Source organism: Eimeria necatrix, genomic scaffold, assembly GCF_000499385.1.
Source record: "Eimeria necatrix Houghton genomic scaffold, Enh_scaff18, whole genome shotgun sequence".
In the NCBI taxonomy this organism is placed as follows: domain Eukaryota; phylum Apicomplexa; class Conoidasida; order Eucoccidiorida; family Eimeriidae; genus Eimeria; species Eimeria necatrix.
In genome coordinates, this window is record NW_013652461.1 from 161,944 (window position 1) to 183,818 (window position 21,875).

Sequence of the window (21,875 nt, forward strand, 5' to 3'; positions counted from 1 at the left end):
GTTCGGTGTTCAGGGCAGATACAGATCTGTGAAGTCCGTGCGCTTTTAGCTCACTAGCCATGCTGTCACTCTGAGTTATTTCTGTGCAAAACTGCGGAGTAGTCAGTCTCTGCATATCCTCTACAGCTTCCTTCACACGGTAGAAGCATGAATGGCCTCCAATGAAGCGGTAACGCAAATACTAGTGTGATGCGCACGGATATGCAGAGGTTAGTATGGCTGTAGAAGAGGCTCCATTCAAAAGCTTCAGTTTCTGCAGGGGACGCAGAGACCTTATTGTCCCAAGTCCACTTCGGCTGTTTGCAGTCGCCGCTGCAACGCTAGTTGGCTCTGCTGCAAAGCAAAATTTTCGTTTCGAAGTGCTCGAATCATTTCGTGCAATCGTTGATTTTCTGTTCTCTGCTGCAAAAAAAATTGCTTCAATTCATTTTTCGATTGTTGTAAAACTGCCAAAACTTCCTCCTTAGCTTCCTGCACGACTTCCTCTGTACGGCCAGTCTGAAAGCCCTCCACAAGATCAGAGTTGGGGATCGCCATCTAGAGGCAACAATGCAGTATGACAGGTATGAAGTCCACTAACAACGATTTCGGTGGTGAAGCCAAGTTGGATTGTATTGCTCACCTGCACGATTTTCTGGGACTTGAACTGCTGCACCTGCCGTTGGAGAGATCTTAGCTCTGAATCGATGATGCATTCGAGTTCTCGAATTCGATGCTTAAGACCCGACCCGCTTGTCGGTGTCAAGAATGAACCCTCAGGGTCCTGGGAGTTTTGTGAACACGTTGGGAACTGCATCTTTCTACGCTCTTTAAGCAGAAAGAGAAAGTCAAGTAAGTTTATTTGCAGACTACGAAACAAATCGCCAGAAAAACAGAGAAGTCCTTTTGGGCAAATCCTGAACGGTGGTTCATGGGAAGAATTGTGCGCGGAGCCGTAGGCCTGGAACATGCATCTCGCTTCTCAGGAGTCGTACCATTCCGTTCATTCTAGAGCGCGAATGCGTTGCTTTTTCATCGCAGTTCCGTTGTACCAGGAGGTCTGAGACCCTATGAAGGTCGCCTTCCTATTCGCGCAGAGCAAATCGTATCCATAGGCAGTCTGCTTAATTCGAAAGAAACGAAGTGCAGCATTTCTCAGTGAATAATCTCAAGCACGGCCTAGAAGCCACTAAAATAAGTGCGCTAAGGTCTAGGGTTTCTGCCAGCATTGCCAGATTAACGTAGAGCTCCAAGCTGCCTGAAGAGCACTGCGCTTTCCCCTGAAGCGGGGAGGAATCGCTAGCAAACATTTGCTGTCGGGAAAACTTTCTGAGATAAACACCTATGTTTGTGTTTGGCCTGATGATAGCAGGAATAACGCTGGAAAGATAGATACGTGGCGGAAGAAGTACGACGACGCCCAGTGACCTGGAGAGACTTACCGTCCGTAGGTCACCGACGGCCCTTAACTTTGCAACGTTGAAGCAAATCCATGCTCGATTTTCTAAGGCTTTCGAAAGAAATGTGGCTTGGATTGTATAGTGGTGCCCCTGTAAAAGCGGCTGACATCCTTTTGCCTGTGAAGGCTGCCGTGCCCCAGTCCAGCCCCAGCAGCACTTCTGGCAATGTGGCATTTTGTGTTTATGACATGGGATCAAGTACGATGGGCTTAATTTTGTCAAATAATTTGAGATTCTGTTTGCCTTTCGATTTGATTAATATCTTTTGAGGGCATTTCTTCAGCGCAAGTATCAGGCTGTGCGCTGTCGACTTGCTCCTGCTGCACGGGCAGAAACTAGCCTGCTCACCTGCGTTTCGCTCGAAAGCACACGTGTGCTTCAGATAGAATTTGCCTAGTGGTTAAAGATCTGGTATCTCTCAATATAATGAGCTCGCTTACAGTCCTTCAGGTCCTTATCTAAAGGCAGCGGACATCTCTCGTGTTCGCTGCAAGCGCCACGGCAGCAGCTCCTAGACCTGCGTTGATATCTACATTAAGCGTAGTCTTTCACTTTGCGTCAGAGCATCGCTTTTATGCTTTTTTCTTTGTGGGGTGCCTCGTTTGGTGGCAAAAGTCACCGTGGCCCGCTTCTGGAGTGAGGAGCAGATGAATGGGCGAGTGCACCCACGTTTCTCGAGTTGAGCTATTTTAGTATCTAACTTTAATGTACATAGCTCAAGGCGGCGACTCAGGAGGTTACTGCCCGAGTAAGAGTACGCTTGCAGGCACCTATAAGCATTTGGAAGGACCAGTGCGTCTCTATAAGAATACCAACCTACATCGGTGTTAGTATGCTCCAATAGCTTTGGCACACCCCTGCTACTTCCCAGCATCCTCATTTGTGGATTCTTTCGCCAGACAACAAGGAAACGAGAATGGGTTCCCAGCGAGCGCTTCCTGAGGGGAGCCTTACTGAGGAAGTCTACAACTTAATAAAGAAGCAGCATTTTGAGGAAGCTGGGATAATTGTCAAGCGTCTTTTACAGCGCTTTTATCCGTCAGAAGACAAAGAATTGCATCATCCTCTGTTGGAGTTGCTGGGATACTGCTTATATATGATGAAGGATTTTGAAGGGGCAGCACAGGTCTATAAGAGGTTGCACGAAGCATTTCCAGACTCTGCAGAATACAAAGTGAGGCACCAGCCCTTGATTGAACGCCCGTTAACTGGAAGTGCACAATGCATTTTTGTTGCTTACATGCACGATCTGCGTGTCAAAACTATTTGTTTTTCCGTTCTAGTTTCTGGCCTTTTTTTGCAGCTGCACACAGCGTACTGCCTCCTTCAGTGTGGCACATCTCACGTAAATAGTGCCCCCGCGGAAATCTCAAGCTATAGACAAAGTCTAGAGGTTGCTGACTCAGTATCCTTCCAAAGGGAAGCTTGTAGAAGTACATCCAGCTACATCCCCGAGTTCGAGGAAAAGGCAAACGGCTGTAGGCCCTGGAACTCAAGCCTAAATTTAAGCCTGCATTGCACCTAGTCTGCCTCACTAAAAACGGAAAATACTTGAGCCATTTTTGTTATCTAAATGATATTCAGCATCTTGGCCGGAGGAATTTAAGCAAACCGATTTCGCTTTATTGGAATCAGCTGCGCTCTACCGACGCGGCAACTTCAAGGAAGGCCGAAGAATAGCTGCTGCATCATCTAGCGAACTTGGGTGGACCCCTAGCCTCGCATACAATGAAGCTCTTTGCGCATTCAAAGTAGGCAGACCACAGAGCTTACACACCCGGGAAATGACTCCTATTTCTAGTCGCTCGCAACTTTGAAAATGCGATAATTGCCACGTGCCAAGCAGCGTGGCAAACCTAAATTAATGCACTACTGACTGCTGTAACAGAACTTTGGACTTCATGTTATTGCGGCTTGGCGTTAGCTTGGCGAAGTGAACGAGGCTGTTGAGCTTGCTGAGAAGATCCTTTCTGTGTATCGCGAAAACCAAGTTAACGCTGCTGTTGCTGCTGATGGATTTTCAAATGCTATGCTCTGCGGAGGCTCTGGTTTAGGAAATGGGATCTATCAGCCCTTTGCTGAAGAAGCTGTGGTGCGTGAACGCCATACAGAGAGCTCGCTGGACCCAAACCCTGCGTTCTACACTCGCATAAACTTCATGTCGCCTCAGCACGGGTTTGAAAGATTTTGTGCGTACTGGCGCTCTACAGGTGGAGGCGGCAAACATTTGCTGTGCAGCAGATATCGCTAGAAATCATATAAATCCTGCAAAGGATTATCTGTGTTTGCTATCTCTTAGCGCCACTGACAGTGAGGCAGGCATCTAGCGTATGCTCCTCCAGCAAGCACTTAAATAGAGAAATCCAGAATTCGCATTCAGGCTGTGCGTCTATTAACTTTCTTTCCTGAGTGGAGAGGAATGCAAAAGAGGCTTTCTTTTACTGTGCAGGAGCAGATTGCGTGAGTTTGCACAATAAGGCGCTAACAATTGCTAGCTCTGATCCGAAAGAGTCCATCAGAATGCTTGCAAAGCTCCTTGAACAGCCTTCATGCCCGCCTACAACCATACGCAACCTCCTTATTCTCTATTGCAAGTCAGCCAAAACTTCAACGAGTTGCTTCGGAGCAACCTCTGCAGTAGCTATTCCGAGAGAATGTGGCGTGGTGTGTAATGAGTCTGATACAGCCACTGGGCATCCATGCACCTTCATCGTGCCTATGTCAAATTTTGTGTTTCCAGACATGGATACGTTGACGCAGCTGAAGAGCTTCTGGTAAGCAATTCGAGAGCATCACTAAGGCAATATAACTGCGGTCCAGGTCATCCAAGAAACTCTGGCTTTCGAGCGCTGTTGCATAGCGATATTTTCCGAGATTTCCACTGATCATCACTGAATTCATAGACAACGTAGCATTTACCTGAAACTCAATTTTGTGACGAGTGGACCTAGAACAGTATGCGTTTCGACGGTGCTTTCAAGAAACTGCATCAATGGAAGGTGCCTTGGTGTGCGGAATTGATTGACTAGGCCCGTTTAGACTAGAACAATAAAGTGTGCTCTAAAACGTCGGGGAAGTAAATATCGCGTTTAACGGCTACTGCGAGAGATAACAGTTGCTTTTCAGATACTGGGTAACACATAGAGCTGTTTCTTTTGTATCTGTGCAGACCGCTTGCAGCGATTTTCCCTTGCAAGAACTAAGTGAGTATGAGGCAGGATTTCTGAAAAGCATTATCTTGGTAGGCTCACATATGCATCATGCATTCTCTTTGTTTACTACGGTCTTATGACAAGACAACATGTGCACGACAATAAGCAGATTAGAAGAAAGTCAGCGAGACTCAAGCAGGTTAACGGTTTGCAATACTACTCGTTCAGTGCACCTTTTTGACAACTTACACCCTTCAGGGGCATTCTTCTCCCGTTGCAGCCGAAAGGCATCTTGAAACGCTCGAAAGACAAATAGGAGAGGAGATACATGGCCTGCACGGAGACACTGTACGTCTTTACACCTTTTTATTCAGAGTAGCAGGCGAATCAGAGTTGTGGAATCTGTTGCATTGATTTGCTTGCTTTGATACAGTGTTTTGCACCATTCACAGAAGTAAGCCTGCCGCAACACTTACAAAATGCATAAACACTAAGCATTTCTAGTCTTATTCAATTGTCTCTCCTGCTTTGAACAGGGCATGTGTTCCTGCTCTTCAGCGATGCGTATCCAAAGTTCAACCAGAGCGACTCTGCAGGAACGTATCGACGAATTGATGCTTGTGGGTATCTCGATGAAGACGGCTGCATTCAAACATATAGACTGTCTTTCAAAGCACCCTAAAGCCATTTTTCTCACTTTGATTGGCGCACTGCAGGTTATAATGTCGCTTGCCAACTTCTACTGCAGAACAGGAGAGCTCTTCAAAGCGGAGCTGTGAGTTTGCCTTGGCAACATGCAGTACCATTGAAACAACGAACTCTTAATTGGATGGCTTTCAGCAAATGGATGAAACCAAAAACTACTCGTGGCAGCTTTAACACGTGTGCTGCAGCCTGCTTCGTCGTTATGGAGACCTTTGCAGCGACCTTACTTGCTGGCGCATCAACATGGGGCATATTCTCTTCATGCAAGTACGGCAATACTAGCAATTCGTGTCTATCGATATTATGCTCGAGATTCTACATATCTGTGGTATTTTGTAGTAACAGAACCGTATAAGTGTCTTCGGCATATTGCATCTTACATACACTTTTACGCAGAAGAAGTATGCCACTTGCCTTGCTTTCTATGCACCAAGCATCCGGTCTGCTGCATGCAAGGAGCCATTACAGTGGTGGGAAATCACTGTCATGGCCAACGCATTGGCTGCAAACATTATTTTGGGTAACCTAGATGAAGCACAGCAACTTCTAAAGTAAGCAACATCTATGAAAGCCGCTTTTGAATTCAAACGCCAACGCGTACATGAAGGATGGTCCATTCCAGTGCGAGCAAGGTTTCCAAAAGTGGATCTACATACAGCAGACCGGTATAAAGTAAAAGCCGAAACCTGCTGCACACACAGCCTTCCCAGTTATTGTTTGTGGGCTGCTACTCAGCGTGCTGAATGCCGGAGTTGAACCAACTGCTACTGAGGCAATAACCGAATTTCAATGTAACAATTCTATTCCTAATTCTTGCATTGCCAAGCTGATTATTGGAACGCTGTACTGCGCTGAAAAGTGTTACGACTATGGCATTAAGGCTGTGATAGACAGCCTGGAGCCGTTGGAAAAAGCCTTCAATACAGAAACATGGTATGTTTCGCAGTGCTGTTTCTGTCAGTTCACGAGAGACTAAACCACGCAAATTAGCAAAGTGTATACCATTCGCTACATGGAATCTAGCCATAAGCCTGAATCGTCGTCATGTAAATGAAAATGCAGGGCACACTGCAAAACGTGCATCGGAGCTCTCTTGACAGACTTGGCCCTAGGAAGTTTCATTATGGATGAAAACTTAAAGTGGCACACTGCGTCATTTTTGCACAAAATAGAAGCAGAGTCAGGAAGACTGAAATGTAATGAGGTGAGCCACACAATTCGCTAAGGCGTCTCAGCGGAGTTCCTGATCGTCTAGTCTGTGGGTATGCAACGCAATTCCTTGTTTTTAGTCTTCCGGGGAATGCGTCAACGAACGTTGTCATATTGTAGGTCCATCACTTCACAGAACATTCTTAAACTAAGTTTAATGTGCTACTAACAGCTTGGGTGACCTGCTACTCAGGGAGCCCATACACTTTCTCATGAGGCACAGGCCCTACGGCAAATGCTCTCGCTCCTAGCCTAAAGTTGGTAGGTGAAAAACAGAGCATATGTGTTGAAGAACTTGTATGCTGCATTGCTGGAAAAAGCTGTATCATGGCAACAATCATTATCAAGTACCCAGTGGCTACCTGTGTAAATGCCTCGCAGGTGACTAGATTTCCACTGACTCGCTATTTAAACATAGTGACTTTTAAGGTGTGATGTGGTTTGCTCAGACTGATAGGACCATCACTTGTACTTCGATGGGTTTGCACAGAGAGCTTGTCCTGTTACCTTCTTGCGTAGCTGATCTGTTCCTGTGTTCTGTTCCGGTAAATTCTCGGACCTAGTAACTAACTAACGGGAAGGCAGGTTCCCTGAAGACAGGCCATAGGTTGCAAAGTGGTATATTTCAGAGGACTCAGTGCGGGAGCTAATTACTGTTGAAGACTCCACGCATAAATCTCGTCTCAACTGCAGAAGGAGCCACTTATATAATTGTGTCCAGATGAGGACAGAGCAGGTTCTCCAAATAATTTGTCCTGGAATTTTGGGGCTCCAGTTCTGTTGTATTCATTCGCGGGCACGCATTAAATGCTCTCGGTGGCAAAAACTTGTACTTTTAACCTAATTACCACGTTTATGCAGTTTAATGGACCAAAACTGTGGTATAGTGTGTACAGCGATGTTGAATTGCACATTTCAAAGTATTTGGCCCGATGTTGAATGCCTGAAAGCAGTTGCAAAAGCTCACCGCACAGGCGTTTTCATTGGGGGGTTAGCCATGCATTTTTTGATTCCCGGCTGTCGTTTTTCAAAAGAAAATTTCTCTTACAACGATAGCAAGGCCAAAGTGAGAAATTCCTTGCTTGCACTCGATGCCATGGGGTACAAAAATATTTTTTTCGTAGTTATCTCCATTGGGCCAACTTTGCGTTTTTCAAGGAAACCTAGAGCTTCTGTTTGAGTCCGACCCAAAATGTGAGTAGCGTGCTCCCAATTCGTTTTTCTACCGCTAGGGAGCTTCGATGCGACTAACGCTTCAGAGAAACTGCCGAATTTCATTTGGTTCGGGAACATCATTCTTGCTCGCAGCTGAGTAGCGTTTCAATGCACACATTGACAGCCAAGGCCATAGCCTGGATGGCCATGTGGCATAGTGTTACTACGATTGAACGTGCTGTTTCGTAGCATCTGCTCTAGCTGACCGGAACATGCATTCAGATAAGCTCAAATCAATGGCAAATGGTCCGACATACCCGTTAATTCGAGTACCAACCTTCTCTAAATTAGACTTGAACTAAGCTCTTCTGGTTTGCGTGTTGTTCAGCTGTAACGCTATTCCAGTTTGTCACCGAGGCCATGGCCTGGTTCGTCCATGTTTGCATTGAAGTGCCATTCAGCTGCGCGCAAGAATAACAACCTCTGACGAAATGAAGTGCCGCGGTTTCTCTGAGACTTTTGTCGCATCGCAGCTTCCTAGTCATACAAAATAACGAATCGTCGAGTAGCCGCGTAATTCGTTTCCTTCTCGCCTTGAACCCGCTGATAAGCCATTGGCAATAAGGGGTAAACCGGAAAGTGTATTAGGATAGGCTGAAATCAATGCCCAATGGTGCGACATGCCCGTAATGGGAGGCGGTGCAGACACGAATGAAGTGGCCACGGAGAAGGGTGAACTCTAAAAATACTGCAAAGCAAGCTACAACTGACAGACACAACTTGCAGAACGTACCAAATCTCGCGGATAGCAGCTCGTTTTAAGCATATTTCATTTTCACGGGAAACAGGTGTGCCCATGCATGATCACCTTCTTTCATGCTCTACTCTGCAACAGGATAGAAAAGCTATTCAGCAATTTTGAAGCCAGTTGATATCTACCTCGCTTTTCAGCACGTTCATTCCTAGGAACACTCAAAGCAGTTTGAGCAAGTACCTTGGCCACTGTGTTTGTGTCGACACCACATAAAGCCATGGGGAAATTCTTTTCCATATTCTGTTGTCATGCAATAGGCCCGATGGAGCAAGCCAATACTTTTCCTTGCAAACTTAGAATTGACTGCTCTCCACCGTCTGCTCCTGCACAGGGCAAAGCAACATCGGTTAATCAGAACAGGATGAATATTATTATTTGCTCATGATATTTTTGGGTTTATAGTGGCATCACTGTGTTTTCAGTTCTTGCCTGGTTGACTCCTGCCTTCAAGTTTTTTCGTGTTGCTCTGTCAAAGGAAACACGCCGCGTGCCTACTCATAGACTTAGGGGATTCTCATTTCTGTTGATTCCATTCTTTGTTGATTCCTGGGTAATGCCATTAAAATTGTTTTTGTATCAAGTTGGTGCAGTCGTACGAACTGCTGCCCATAGTTCCAAAGCATGGCTTTGCATGCAGTGAATATTGCTTTACCGCCTACGACTTGGTGTATATTAAAGCGTATGCCTCTGCGTACAGTACAGCAAAATGTCGCACTTTTTGAATGGAAAGGGCAACTAGCAATCTGCCTCCTCTGCAGCTAGGGCGCCCTTGGAGACCTGCCAATCACGATTATAAGAACGTCGACCTGCCAAACAAGGCAGAATTACGTCGCGTGATTTCTATTAGTTAGTTTCAAAGGGGATGCTGAGGGAGCTGTTACAAACACAATTTCGTCCCACCACCTCAGACACAAATGCGTTCATCAGTCATTTCATTAAAGCAAGTTGTCGCACCTCCCATTGTCACCGTTTGCCGAATGGCAGAACCAGTAAGAAAGGTAGCAAAGATAGGGCTAGAAAACTCGTGAATTCGAACACCGGTTGTTCTTCGAAACTGTATTACGAAATTGAGAGACAATTTTTAATACGGATGCCGACCATCTTTATTAGGATGATTCTTACTAGGAACGTTTTTGCAATGCATTTCTTGATGAAAAGGGTTGCTAGACAAAGCGATGGAAGAGTTTGCAGTTGCGAGCATTCCGTCTCTCCTCCCTCTAATATGCTCCACTGCCTTGTTGCTACTCATCGCAGAACGCTGGTTGTATCATAAATACTAGTAGGTTTCACGGTGTGAACTCTTTACTCAAGCAACTCCCCGACCAGGATTAGTCCAGCTGAGGAATCCGCTTGCGTGCATAATAACTGTTCGAAGCTGAGGGCACTGCTTTGCCTGCTGGGTGCTCCTGCTTTGCATTTTAGCAAGGCAATGATTCTGTTTCGGATTAATTTGTGTGTACTAAAATTTGTTGCTTGGGCATACTCGTTCTCTCTAGTCCTAAAATGTAGTGAGCTGAGCTGAAATTGATGGATACCTGCGAAGACTCTGAGTAATTTTCTGTGTTGTGTTAACGAGGATCATGCACTTGATAGCTTCATATACGCTGATGGCGAGCCAATGGCGACAAGTCGTCAGTAATTTCCAATAGTTAAAGATGCAGGCTAGCTTTCATTCTTATTAGAGGCTATTCACTGGTGGCAGGGCCTCGTAGGCCTTTGCAAATATGCTGGTTAATGCCATTTATTTCGGCGGATCCATCCGGTACGTGAGGATTCTTGCGTACTCTAAGGGAAAGCAACTCATCAGTCAACTAGGAACCAGATAAGCAGGTGAGCGTTGAGTCACAAGAATCTTCAGCGCAAAAGCACTACTCCCAACTCGAGAACTTCAGCAGTTGATCCAAACACAAAATTGTCGAAGGCCTCATCTTATGGTGGTTGAGCCTCTCCGTCACATTTCAGAATTACCTCCAACACTGCACGGCGGTTGCGCTGTGTGCTTCTGCAAAAATAAGTAAGGGACGCCTCAAACCTCGGTGAATTATGTCATGCAGAGCTAGAATTCAGCTTTGTTGCACACAAGCACTTGTGTTGCTTCAGTCCACACTATGTTATTCGAAGCAGGAGGTAAGAAAACGTGATTCTAGTATAACATGAACTGAAGTGCTACAGCGGCGCCCTATTTCTCCCACCATTCCCTAGGAACAGAACTCATACATACGGGGAAAAAACAAGCAATGATTCAAGTAGTGCAGCAAACCTGCACGACACTTATGCCACCAGAGGAGAACACCCAAATAAAATATCGATAAACCATCATAGTGCACTACGTTTTACGAGCGAACAAGCCCATAAGAGCTTGCAGAGAAATGCTGAACCGTGGCTGGTCAGGCTCTTCAGCACGAGTAGAATTTTGCCTGTGCTTGTTCAGCAGTGAGACGATGCCAAATAAAACACAATTGCATGCGCTGCCCAGCAGCGAAAGAAATTTAAGACAGTTGGGTTTTGCCGATATTAGTAGGCCAGGGCGACGAAAAACAATGAGGTACGAAAGCTGCTTAAGAAGCAGAATAGGGCTGCTCCGACGCATTTACGCGGAAATAAATGCTGAATACATTACAAAAGAAACTTTGTAAAGGCATTTTAGAGCGTGTATTGTAGGCCATGGAAGTACCAGGTTAAACGAGGGCAGCGGCTCTGTACATGTGGCAATGTTACGTGCTGCATGCGCGATTGATTTTCAGTAAAGCTTTGGGGTTTATCTCTCGAGCGTTTTCGGTGTCTTAAATGTGTTGAAGAGCTCATAGAGATTTACACCTACGCCTGCCGCTACAGGTAACGTATTGGATCTATAATAGCACTGACACATTACAGGAACTGAGCGCAGAAATCTACTGCTACCTTGTATAATAATGAATGTACATAAGCGGGCAAACTAATAAGACTAGTGGATGTTTCAGCTTGTATTTTATTTTTCTCCCAAATTTGATGCCCGTGTTTCAGCTGCCTCCCGGTGACCGTGTCGTCAAGATGCAGTCCAGAGGCCTGTTTTCATTTGATCCATACTTCTGGCTGAATTTTCTGGATAGGCTACCAATGTAAGCAACCCAAATATCTTCTCACTATTTCATGAGAAAATAACTTTTGTCAGAAACTCACAAAAGTTGAGCATGCCAAGGACAGCTTGGCCGCAGCCCTACGCCAGGAATCACTACGAGTGTTAATGCAGCAAACGGCGACATTCGCTATATAGTACAAACTGTCTTGTTCACTGTCTTGTTCCACAGAGCGTAACGGTATGCAACCAGGCATTTGATGCATTTACACTCTTTCCAGACCTTAATGAAGGAACACAGCATTTCAAAAGGATTACAGTGCTGGCCACGCGGTGATTCGCCCGCATGCCAGCATTGCAGATGGAACTGAACGTGCTCCTTTTGCAAAATTTGGCAAAATATTTAATCATTTTGGCAAGATAGCAATGCAGTGGAAGTGTAAGCGCCGTCTTTCCTCTCCACGGCGTGCATTATTTGGACTCTTTGCACTTCGTGAATAGGGAACCCCCCTGTGTATAAAGAAACCGACAAAGTGGCAACTTTTCGACGAAGTATTAGCCACCAACCAAGTTCGGAGAGCATCCAAATCAAGCTCTCCAACAAAAAGCAGCAATGCAGGAAGCCGGAGAGACCCTCTCCGGTGGAAGAAATGGTAGCTTCTGCAGTCAGGAGCATAGCGTACCAACTAGTCCTTTAGGAACAAGCATTGCTTTCGACGCAGTCAGTGGCCTTGAAAACTTGCCTTCTTCCTCGGAAAGGCACGTGCTTGATCTGCTTAACTCATGCGCTGACAACCTACAAGATAATAACTCATGGAACCACCCAGTAGTATCAAATAATGGCAGCTTGGAGACTGGCTCCAAAGAAAAACAACAACTGACACCCCAAACTGAAGGACCTTCTGATGCGGAAGAAGAATCGGCGACACCATTTGATAAACGCCCATCATATATTCGCATTGCTCGCCGACTGCAGCGCATTCGTGTTCTCCCTGCCCTGATCAGCTGCTTTTTTGCATTACTAGTCACTTGTGCTGTATGCGGTGCTGAAATAGCAATAAGCTCTGCGAATCTCTCCTCTTCGATTGCTTTTATATGTTGCTCAGTCGTTGGTTGCATACTTGGCGCATTAGCAGCATGGAACAAAAGCCACGTTCTTCTTGTTGGCCTGGTGCTTTTAGAGGTACTCTATGCTCTGTACTCAATAGCCTTCGCCGCAGTTGGGCTCTCTAACGTGCGCCTACTACAAACAAGACAACAAATTCTGCAACAGGACGGGACTATGCAGCCGGAGCAGCGGGAAAACGCTTTAAAGATTACCCGCCGTATGTTAATTGAGCAGGCTATATTTGCCGGGCTATATTTTTTTATTGCAGCAGCCCACTGCTGCGCCGCAGCTTCAGCGAACCATCTCCGTGCAACTGTGAGGCCATTCGACAGCCGTCTACGAAGAAAACGGCAGAGGGCCAGGGCTATGAGAAAGTTGAACTTGCGCCTACTCTCTGTAAAGGACGATTCTGCGGCAAATTCGTTGCTAGCGGCGGCAGCACAAAACCCCTCGAAAGACCTTCAGGACGCGATTGATTGTCAGACAAGCCAAAATAACAAACTCGGTGATGACGACTCTCATCTTGTTGATACTGTGCCACCTGAAGAGGAACTACTTGCAAAGAACTCTGCAAGCATAAGCATGGAAAACAGCTCCTTTGATGAGACGGGCTCATATCGCCAGAATGCATGGAAAGCAGAAGAAATCCCTCATGCAGATGTTTCCTAAAGAAGAGAGGACCTAAAGTAACTCTCGCATTACGAAAGCCAGCCCTCTCTTGTGCATATCGCATAGCTCACTCAGCAGGGGCGCCTCAGCTAGCTGCCGTGAATTCATGCTTAGACGCGCATCCGTGGATCAGGCGTCTTGCGGATACCTCAGTTCTACACTGAGGTGCAATCACCGCAGTTTCTACAGGACCTTACATTTTTGCTTTGTAAATATATTCTGCGATGTCTCTTCTGCAAAGCAACATGAAGCATCTGTCTCGTAACGAGTCACCTAAGAAGGCGCATGCAGACCTAGTGCGAGTCAAGCGGCTAAGGCCGCTCCACCGTCAGCTCTGCGTACATGCCGCCCAGGCAGAAGCTCAAGCGCGCCGTTCTTCTGTGTGGCGCATGCGCAATGCCAGACAGGGAATAACGCCGTTCGCCCGATTCGTGGATTGTATACTAGAACGAATATGTCTGTGGTGCAGTTCCTTCGTTCCCGTAGGAGCTCTGGCTGGAAAATGGCGCTTCAGGACAGCGAGAGCTTGTCATCGTCCCAGGCAGCTGCAAACGACCTCCTCTTCTCGATGGACGCTACCTTCGAAAGCAAATGTCTTCAATGGACGTGTACCGCGTACTCTCATGATTATCTCTAGCACACACACATTAATTGTGCGCTTAGGTCTAAAAACCGAAGAAAAAGAATTTAGTATTGCTAATGTAGACTAGACGCTGAAGGAAATTTCTTGTGTTTTAGACGGCAAAGGATGCATATTTGTTTTCGTCACTCTGAGGCCTTACTCTGTCCTTCGGAGACCCGAAGTGTGAGCCATTTTAGCTTTGTATAGAAGCTCACTGAAGGGGTCCGATCGTAGCGGCAAGTCTTCACACGCCTTAATGCTTTGGTCCCTAAGAGCGTTCTCTCGGCTTCAGGTGAATCGTTGTCGTGGCTGTGCACCATGAAACGTGCGGGGTTCTGTCTGCCAACTATTTGTACGCCGCAAAGAGAAAAATGCATTTTCCGGCTGTTTTGAAAAAACTGTTTACTATTCAGGTGACACAAAGAAAAAAGCAGTTTCCTTGGCCTTCATTGCTGGCAAGAGGAGGCCAACCTTGGCGGATATTTGGACAATACGCCTCGTTGCTGGCCTCGAGCAGATTGCCCAGGCCAGTAGCCTCCGCCGAGACAGCTATTGTCACCACGGACGATGTACGAACATAATATGGATAGGGGATGTCCTGGATGTCCCTTGAGCTTTCTAATCTAAGGAAACTGGAAAAGCCAGCTAGGAGGTAGGCCTGGCCAGATGCCGGACTTGAGGCCTTGTCGCATGGGTCGCTACTTGCGTAGTTGCTGTTTCAACAGCCAGAGAGCCAAGAACTGCGAGTATTAGCCGCTAGCCGTCTGTTTAGAGACACGTTTTCAAAACATCCACCTAATAATTCTTTGTAACGCCCTTATCTCTATCGTGTCTCTCCATCAGCTAGTGTGAAAGTGCTTTCGTGGAATGACAGGAAGCTTTGTCCTAAGCATTATGAAAAACAGGCCCTCACAGTATTTATGCCAGTTTACTTTACATTCTTTTGGCTTTTGGCTCCGTAACGCAGGCTTACTCGTGCAGAAAATGTAATTCCTTAGTTGCTTCGTGATGGGGCAGTTCAAAAGCATGCAACGATCTGTTTTTCATAATGCTTAGGACAAAGCTTCCTGTCATTCCACGAAAGCACTTTCACACTAGCTGATGGAGAGACACGATAGAGATAAGGGCGTTACAAAGAATTATTAGGTGGATGTTTTGAAAACGTGTCTCTAAACAGACGGCTATTCAGGTAACACAAAGAAAAAAGCAGTTTGCTTGGCCTTCATTGCTGGCAAGAGGAGGCCAACCTTGGCGGATATTTCAGCGTCACGTTCTGTACTCCTAAGCCAAGCCAATTTCTGCATTGCTCTCCATAAGAGAAAAAAGATTTCGTCTTGCCTTATTGGCGCCCTTTATGGCTGAAGTAGCTGGAGAGCCATGAGCAATGCTGACGTCCAGCTTTAGCCTGCGATTACCAACAGAACGATATCAAGCGCTTCGTTGGGATCCCGCTTTTCCTGTATGCCCGTAGGCTGATATTCATTATTGCTACTCCTAAAGGCTTATCCCTTTCTTTTTACACTTGTGTCCCCCCAAAAGCTCGAATACGTCAAACCCTGTATCTGGGAGGAAAATGCTTCAGAGTTTCGATAGGAAAATACCTTTTGCATCGCAGCCTCAGCCAACTGAGGAACATTTCCACCCTTCTATTTCTATGCCCTTTGAACGTAAATATACATGAAGCAGATCAAGTAGCAACAATCGGCCCTTACCGCGTTCAGCGTCTAGCGATTTCTTCTGTGAACAGGAGTAGCTGCCACGGCAGTCAGCCCCAAGAATTTCCGTCCAGGTGGCCAGTAACTTGTCAGCAACTGCTTTGTGAATCTACATCCCTTTGATCTGATGTTTTCAATTTTCGCGAACCAGCTGCGGTTGTGTGCGATTTGGGGCTTTGCGCGTATCGTGCCGTCGCCCTTGCCATTATACTTATTGACTGGCTGGATCGCTTGCGGTTGCCCCTTAAAAGAAATCTTAAATTAAATGACTCTGCCGAAGCACGTAGGAATGTTACGTGAGCGACTTCGTAGTGGTCTGCTCAGTCACCGGCGAGATCATATACCGCAGACACCGACGGCAACTGTTAACGGCCACCCACTAGTTTCTTGATTATGCCTCTACCTGTACAAACCAGTTTTTGACGGGCAGTGGCACAACCAAACCAACTCTCCGAAACGGATTGCTGGCAACCCACCTGGCTCAATGATCCCGAGCGCAACTTCAAAATTTCCAAATACAAACTCACCGCCAGTGAGAGAGCCGAGTTTCGCCCTTTCACAAGAAACATATGAGCAACAAACAACACGTAAAACTGTTAACTGGTGTACCGTCAGCCTCAGTATGGGGTTTTAGCCCGGTACGCTCCATAGCTTCGGGTTGCACTGACAAGCGCCGCGGCACTTCCAGGAAGTGACGGAAGTGTGAAGGTTTCCTAGATACACTAGAATGGGCAAATGCTTAAGAAAAAGTGTCTGCAGCTAAACAAGAGGAAAAGTGACTAGGTCAACCGGTGGAAGCATTGCCAGAGGCTGCCACACGCACAGGAACTTTAGTGTAGTGCCTGAACCTGTGCACTACATTTAGCGGGTGTGAAAGTAGCGCACTGCAGTGATGGCTTGATGGTTTCAGCGCAGGGTAATACCAAGAGACGCTACAGAAGAGGTACAAGATCAGTTGCATAGCCGAATGCAATTTACTCCGAAGATATAAGCAGGATACCCGATGGACGGAGAAATTCGGTTTGAACGGCGCTTCTGGCCCGGAAGAACAATATATTGAGGTGTGACTGTTGCGGGGAAAATTAACGGAATATAAAAGGGGCAGAAGAATCACAGGGCTGCTGCTGCAGCGTGTAACAGGGCAGAACAGGCGGCATGCGGTCGGGCTGACGCAGCTGAGCAAACTTGTGCGCTCATTGTCCGCTGCCCGGACTAGTGCAAAAAGCTTTCAAGTGGTAGTGTCTTCGCTGAGAACGGAAAACCACAGTTTTTTTGTTTAGTAGCGCGCAACAAAAGGCAGCGTGCGCAGCTGGTTCCCCGTTGGGCGTCAGAGTGATGGTGAAATCCTCTTCGCCGCCATCGGCAGAGTTTTCCTATCCACGATCAAAGTCTCGTTTTTATTCGCTGCTTGCCACAGCTTACTAGGTAAAATGAGACAGCGAAGATGAAGGAGAGTTCACCGCGGTGCCCCTCTACTTGGTTCTGAGTGACACTCCGGTGACAAAAACCGCTAGCTCACTTCTGAACAATTCCCAAAATACATTAGTATCTTTACAGCCAAGCGCATATCTACTATAGGGAGGTGTACTTTGGAAAGGGTTATAACTAGCATCATTGTCTATGATCAGTAGCCGTCAGTTTAGTGTCTTTCTGTGGCAGCGGGATGTGAGTGCAAATGACTCCAATGTGCGGTGCAACAAATGGCAAGAAAGTCACCCACTTAATGAGTGAAAACACAATATTTGATTTTGAGAGAGGAATGCTGGAGTGAATGCATACCGTTTGGAGGCGCGATACGAGCATATGCACCTAGGAGTCCTTGGAACGATTTCGCATTACTTAGGACGAGGCATTCTCTTACAGCCTATTCGATTTTCCTTGACAAGTACCCATTTGCGACCCAGCAGGACAGTCCTTCTGCTGGTCTTCTGTTCTGAGTAAACGGCAAATGGCAGACGCCCTCTTAGCAGTCGCCGTCACCGCCGGTGCCCTGGCGCCTTTCGCCCTCACAGACCCACTCTAGAGGCATGCTTTTATGCTCTTTGAATGAGCGCTTTGCGTGGATTGTGAAGCAGGGCTCGTTCTGTCCATATCTGACACTAAAAAGACAAAGCTCGAATGGTCACTGTACCGTAAAAGCTGCGTAGCGAAGTCCGGTGTTAGCAGCGACCCTACAATGTCACGGGGTTCATGTGGGGTCAGGTGTTTCAGTCGAATAGCTCCTTTTTTCCGACTTTCCTGTACCGACCATTTCTCTTACTTACGTGTATATTTTTTAAAAGGGAGACAATACAAGAATACTAGGCTTAGACGGCTAAAGTGAACTCAGTGGGCACCATGCTAGCAGCCAGGTAAGGACCGGCGACGCACTTTGACTAGCCGAGCGACAATCGCCATTATTCAAGCATGCTTCAGCATTAGAAGACGTGATAAGCATCTTGAAAGAAACGGGATGCAGTAGGTGGGCCTTAGATGAGTCAACACCCCTACTCACAGGGGGTGCTTTACGAGAAAGACACATTTGAAATAGCCTTGAGGCGAAAACAGTTTGCGGTTGAGGCTGCACACGAGTTCAAGGCTATTCTCGTGCCATATGAGAAAAGGCACTCAAGATCATGTCTCGAGGAAAAGGTGCGACTTGGCGTGGCTGGATTGTGTGCGATCAGAAAATGCTGTCCCCGTTGCTATCTTACGCAACATAATCAAACAGCAGCGACGTTGGATAATCTGATCAGCTCAGCCACAGGCACAGCAACTCATGAATGCTTCAATTTAAAGCCACGCACACAAACGTCTCCTTCAGATCACGCAGATGCAGGTAGGCGTTACACTGTTTCACAACCTGAGTCAGTCGTGGACTGCAGTGCAACTGCTGATTCACAAAACTACCTATCTGATATTGCAACAGCAGATGCCCAAACTTCCGACAGTCAATATGTGGAACATAAATGCCACGGCGTCTACACAGGCACCTCTCAACGCTGTAGCGTCGAGACCGCATTTGCCCGGCGTACAATTCATCCATCCAAAGGTGCTGCCTAACAAATGGATAGTTTCTTCTGTCAGAGCTGTAACTGGAGCAATCTTGCAATTTTTGCTGGAGTTTACTTTTCAGCAAAGAAATGTAGAGTAGTATACTACTCATAGCCCAATCCAGCATGGAGACCGAAATGTTTGCGCGGACGCAGTTGCCAACTTGAACTTAAGAAAGCTCCAAAAATGCCCAAAATGACCTCATTTGTCCTGAATTTGCTGAAACTATAGGGGCATACCTCCCCAGTCTGCAGAACACAAACTTCATACAGCTCTCTGCTCGAAGCAACACGCTTCACTTTCCCTGCCCGCCGTGCCGACAGCGTATGCCTGACTTTTCCTTGAGTTTTCCAAGCTGCAAAATCCTTGTTACGCTTTTAATAAAGCGACCGTAAACATTTTCCGTATTATTTTGTGGCTTTCGTCGATGTGTGCCTCGTAAAACAAGCACAAAACTATGGAGGGAGGGGCCGAGTGCACGTCAGTAAAGCAAGCTGAAGCTAGCATTAGAGTGGGCGAAAAAATGCCGTAGAAAGAACATGCAGAACTAAACCTTAAAGGAGCTCGACTATAATCCGTGAAAACTGAGAGAAAGCTACGAACGACTCAATGGCGTCTACTGAATTGCTCGGGGATGTCTTGTGCATGCAGAGGCGGAAAACAGTCAACCTACTACGTCGGTTCAGTGGCCTTTTCTACCAATTTGAGAAAGCTTTGCTTTTTTTAAAACAAATTTACAATTTTGGCCCACTGCGTTCACGTGCAACCACAGGCCCGCTGGTCGCTACCAAGCGCACCTGCACAACTTTCAAAGCATACATTAAATTTCATACTGGAAGGAGACTCACTATATATCATAAACGCATGCACTCATGCACGTTTCATTTGATTTCTACTGCCGCATATTCACTGCCGAGACTAAGACCGAATTGAGCACAATCTCAGACAAGAGTTTTCTCTAGTCCTTGGCCATGAGAGAGGCGCCGAAGATATATATAGATCGGATTTTCCAGTGGAACTCACTCTCAGATTTGTGCATCAGCACTTTATCATTTTTTCAGAAGATGCAATCGGGCAACGCGCAGAGGCGAACGATAATTAAACATCATCTTCGCTGAGAAGGCTCCGACGCCGAACATTCTTACAGAAGACGTTGATGCACGGCAGAGCCGGAGCAGCCTCGCATGAATTCGGCGAGATTTCGCTTTCTGGACGAAGGCAAGCATGCCCTCACCCCTATAGGCGCTCGAGGCTCTTTGGGAGCGAAGAAGAGAATTTGAGAGGATATGCAGCATGCCGTGGCAGAGGAGGTGCTACATAGGCGCGGAGACACAGAGAACAGAAGCTACGTGCCAACACACAGCACTGAACTGAATCCTGCCCACTTCTGCCTCCGTTTGAACTACTTGAAGCTCTCTAGTCAAGTAGCGCTTCCGCTTCCAATTGAACTGCTTAGAGCTCTGAAGTCAGGTATATCCATGACCAACGACATTTGCTTGGCTTTCCACAAGGCTTGACAGCCTGTCGTATGGTTTTAACCCACCCGTAATTTCTTTGTTACCTTGCAAATTCTGTACGCCATTCCCTAATCTCATCGTCAAATTCTCGTGATCGTTTGAAATATCGGCGCCAGTTTGCCTTAGAATACTGAATAAATTTGCTTTATTATGATTAGGTAGGTCAGTACCTTTCACCTTATGCAACAGTTTTGTAGTTCTTTGAATACTCGGAGAATTGGACGATACTACTTAGTCTTGCAACACACACCTGCGAGTAAGCCTTTTCCAACACTGAAGGATCGTAACTTATCTTGCACTTTTCGGCTCTTTGAATCGTTGTTTTTCACCCATTGCCTCGGGGCTTCTTAGCGTCCGAAGTTTCATTTTGCGTTTGTTGAGTTCTTGCCTTCACGTTCAACGCCTTAGCTTTGCCAGGCCATGGCGTTTACTTAGTACTTCTTGCCATTTTCAGGGGCTCTTAATGCCCCCCTTGTTTACCTTGGTGCTAACCTTTCTTTTTGCATCGTAACTTCTGAAGACTGGGCGTTCATTCTTTCCTTTCTTCGCCCTGGAGAATCAGCAATTTACGTGTCCCCACCCGGAGTTGCCTAGAACTTATAGCACTGCGCATGTTGTCGTTTGCTTTTCTTTTCTCACCTTTTGATTGTTGGCTTTTGGTTTTCGTAGAGCCGAATCGATGCCTTTCACGCTTTACGCGTGCCCTCTTTGAAGTATTGCCTTTCAGTTTTTGCCTAGCTCTAACGGTTGTGAGCTCCCTTTGACTCTCCACCACATATAGTTGTTTGTATTGCCATTTTATACTAAATCTGTTTGAGATGCCGACTCTATTGCTCAGCAATATGCTTCTGTGCACCCTAGAATCTAGTAAAGTGCAAAGCGAAGAGTTTGCATGCCCAGAACCGAAATGGAAAAACCACAATTTCCGAATGTTCACTTTAACACTCAGTACATTGGTTATTTCCACCATTTCATTCTGGAAACTGTAGTCCGCATTTGCGGGACTGCTAACGAGTAGAAGGCGCTGAAGTTGGCACATGACACAGATGAAGGCTCATATCCTTAGTAGCTTGCTTGCCTGCGTCAGCAAATTAGCTCGAAGCAGGGCTTGCATTATATGCGTATCTACTTAGCCGAGTGGCAGAAGAGAACGGCCAATAAGGAAAACTTAAGGAGCTAAGCTGCTTTTGTTCTTCGAGAGCGGGCTGCTGTTGGGATGCCAAGCTACTGAAGACTGGTGTGCAACGTGTGGTGCGCAGGATTTTAGAAACCTGTGTGCAGTTCGTGCTGCAGAACTTTTTGGAAGCAGTGGGGAAGTTGCCTGTTGCAACTCCGCTCTAAGCCTCTTCGTTGCGGCGGTGTTGCTTCAGGCACTTACGCCAGGCCACTACGGAAGATTGCACCGTTCAGATTGCGCAGGTGGTTCGCTAGGCTCGCTGAATGCTTTTGAGGCCTTTCATAAAGCATGGCTTTATCGAATATTCCTTGCTGCCTCACACAACGTTTGTAGGGAGCTCGAGGGGTTCACTGCCGCGCTCCTTCGTATGAAGTTCAGATATGCAGTGTACTTGTCACGGCAAACCTAAGACATCCTAGTGCAGGCGACCTTGAGCGCCTCCTATCATCGATGTTCGGGAGAGTTGCGCCTTGTGCAGTACCGCCATACGATTAATCGCGTGTAG

General features: G+C 46.6%; 3 protein-coding genes across 3 annotated transcripts; 2 read left to right on the plus strand and 1 right to left on the minus strand.

The window, feature by feature from the left end:
- Window positions 1-273: 273 nt before the first annotated feature.
- On the minus strand, window positions 274-796 carry ENH_00024640 (hypothetical protein, conserved; the record flags this gene model as incomplete). The annotated part of the gene is made up of 2 exons (XM_013579629.1): window positions 274-498; window positions 623-796. 2 exons carry the CDS (start codon window positions 794-796, stop codon window positions 274-276), a joined length of 399 nt encoding a protein of 132 aa, XP_013435083.1.
- A 705-nt stretch (window positions 797-1,501) lies between these two features.
- Window positions 1,502-6,272, plus strand: ENH_00024650 (hypothetical protein, conserved; the record flags this gene model as incomplete). The annotated part of the gene is made up of 10 exons (XM_013579630.1): window positions 1,502-1,637; window positions 2,339-2,613; window positions 3,650-3,749; window positions 3,889-4,033; window positions 4,180-4,213; window positions 4,609-4,680; window positions 5,308-5,366; window positions 5,485-5,563; window positions 5,693-5,847; window positions 6,032-6,272. The coding sequence occupies 10 exons, from the start codon at window positions 1,502-1,504 to the stop codon at window positions 6,270-6,272; spliced, it is 1,296 nt and encodes a 431-aa protein (XP_013435084.1).
- A 5,870-nt stretch (window positions 6,273-12,142) lies between these two features.
- ENH_00024660 (hypothetical protein, conserved) lies at window positions 12,143-13,306 on the plus strand (the record flags this gene model as incomplete). The annotated part of the gene is made up of 1 exon (XM_013579631.1): window positions 12,143-13,306. One exon carries the CDS (start codon window positions 12,143-12,145, stop codon window positions 13,304-13,306), a length of 1,164 nt encoding a protein of 387 aa, XP_013435085.1.
- Window positions 13,307-21,875: the final 8,569 nt, after the last annotated feature.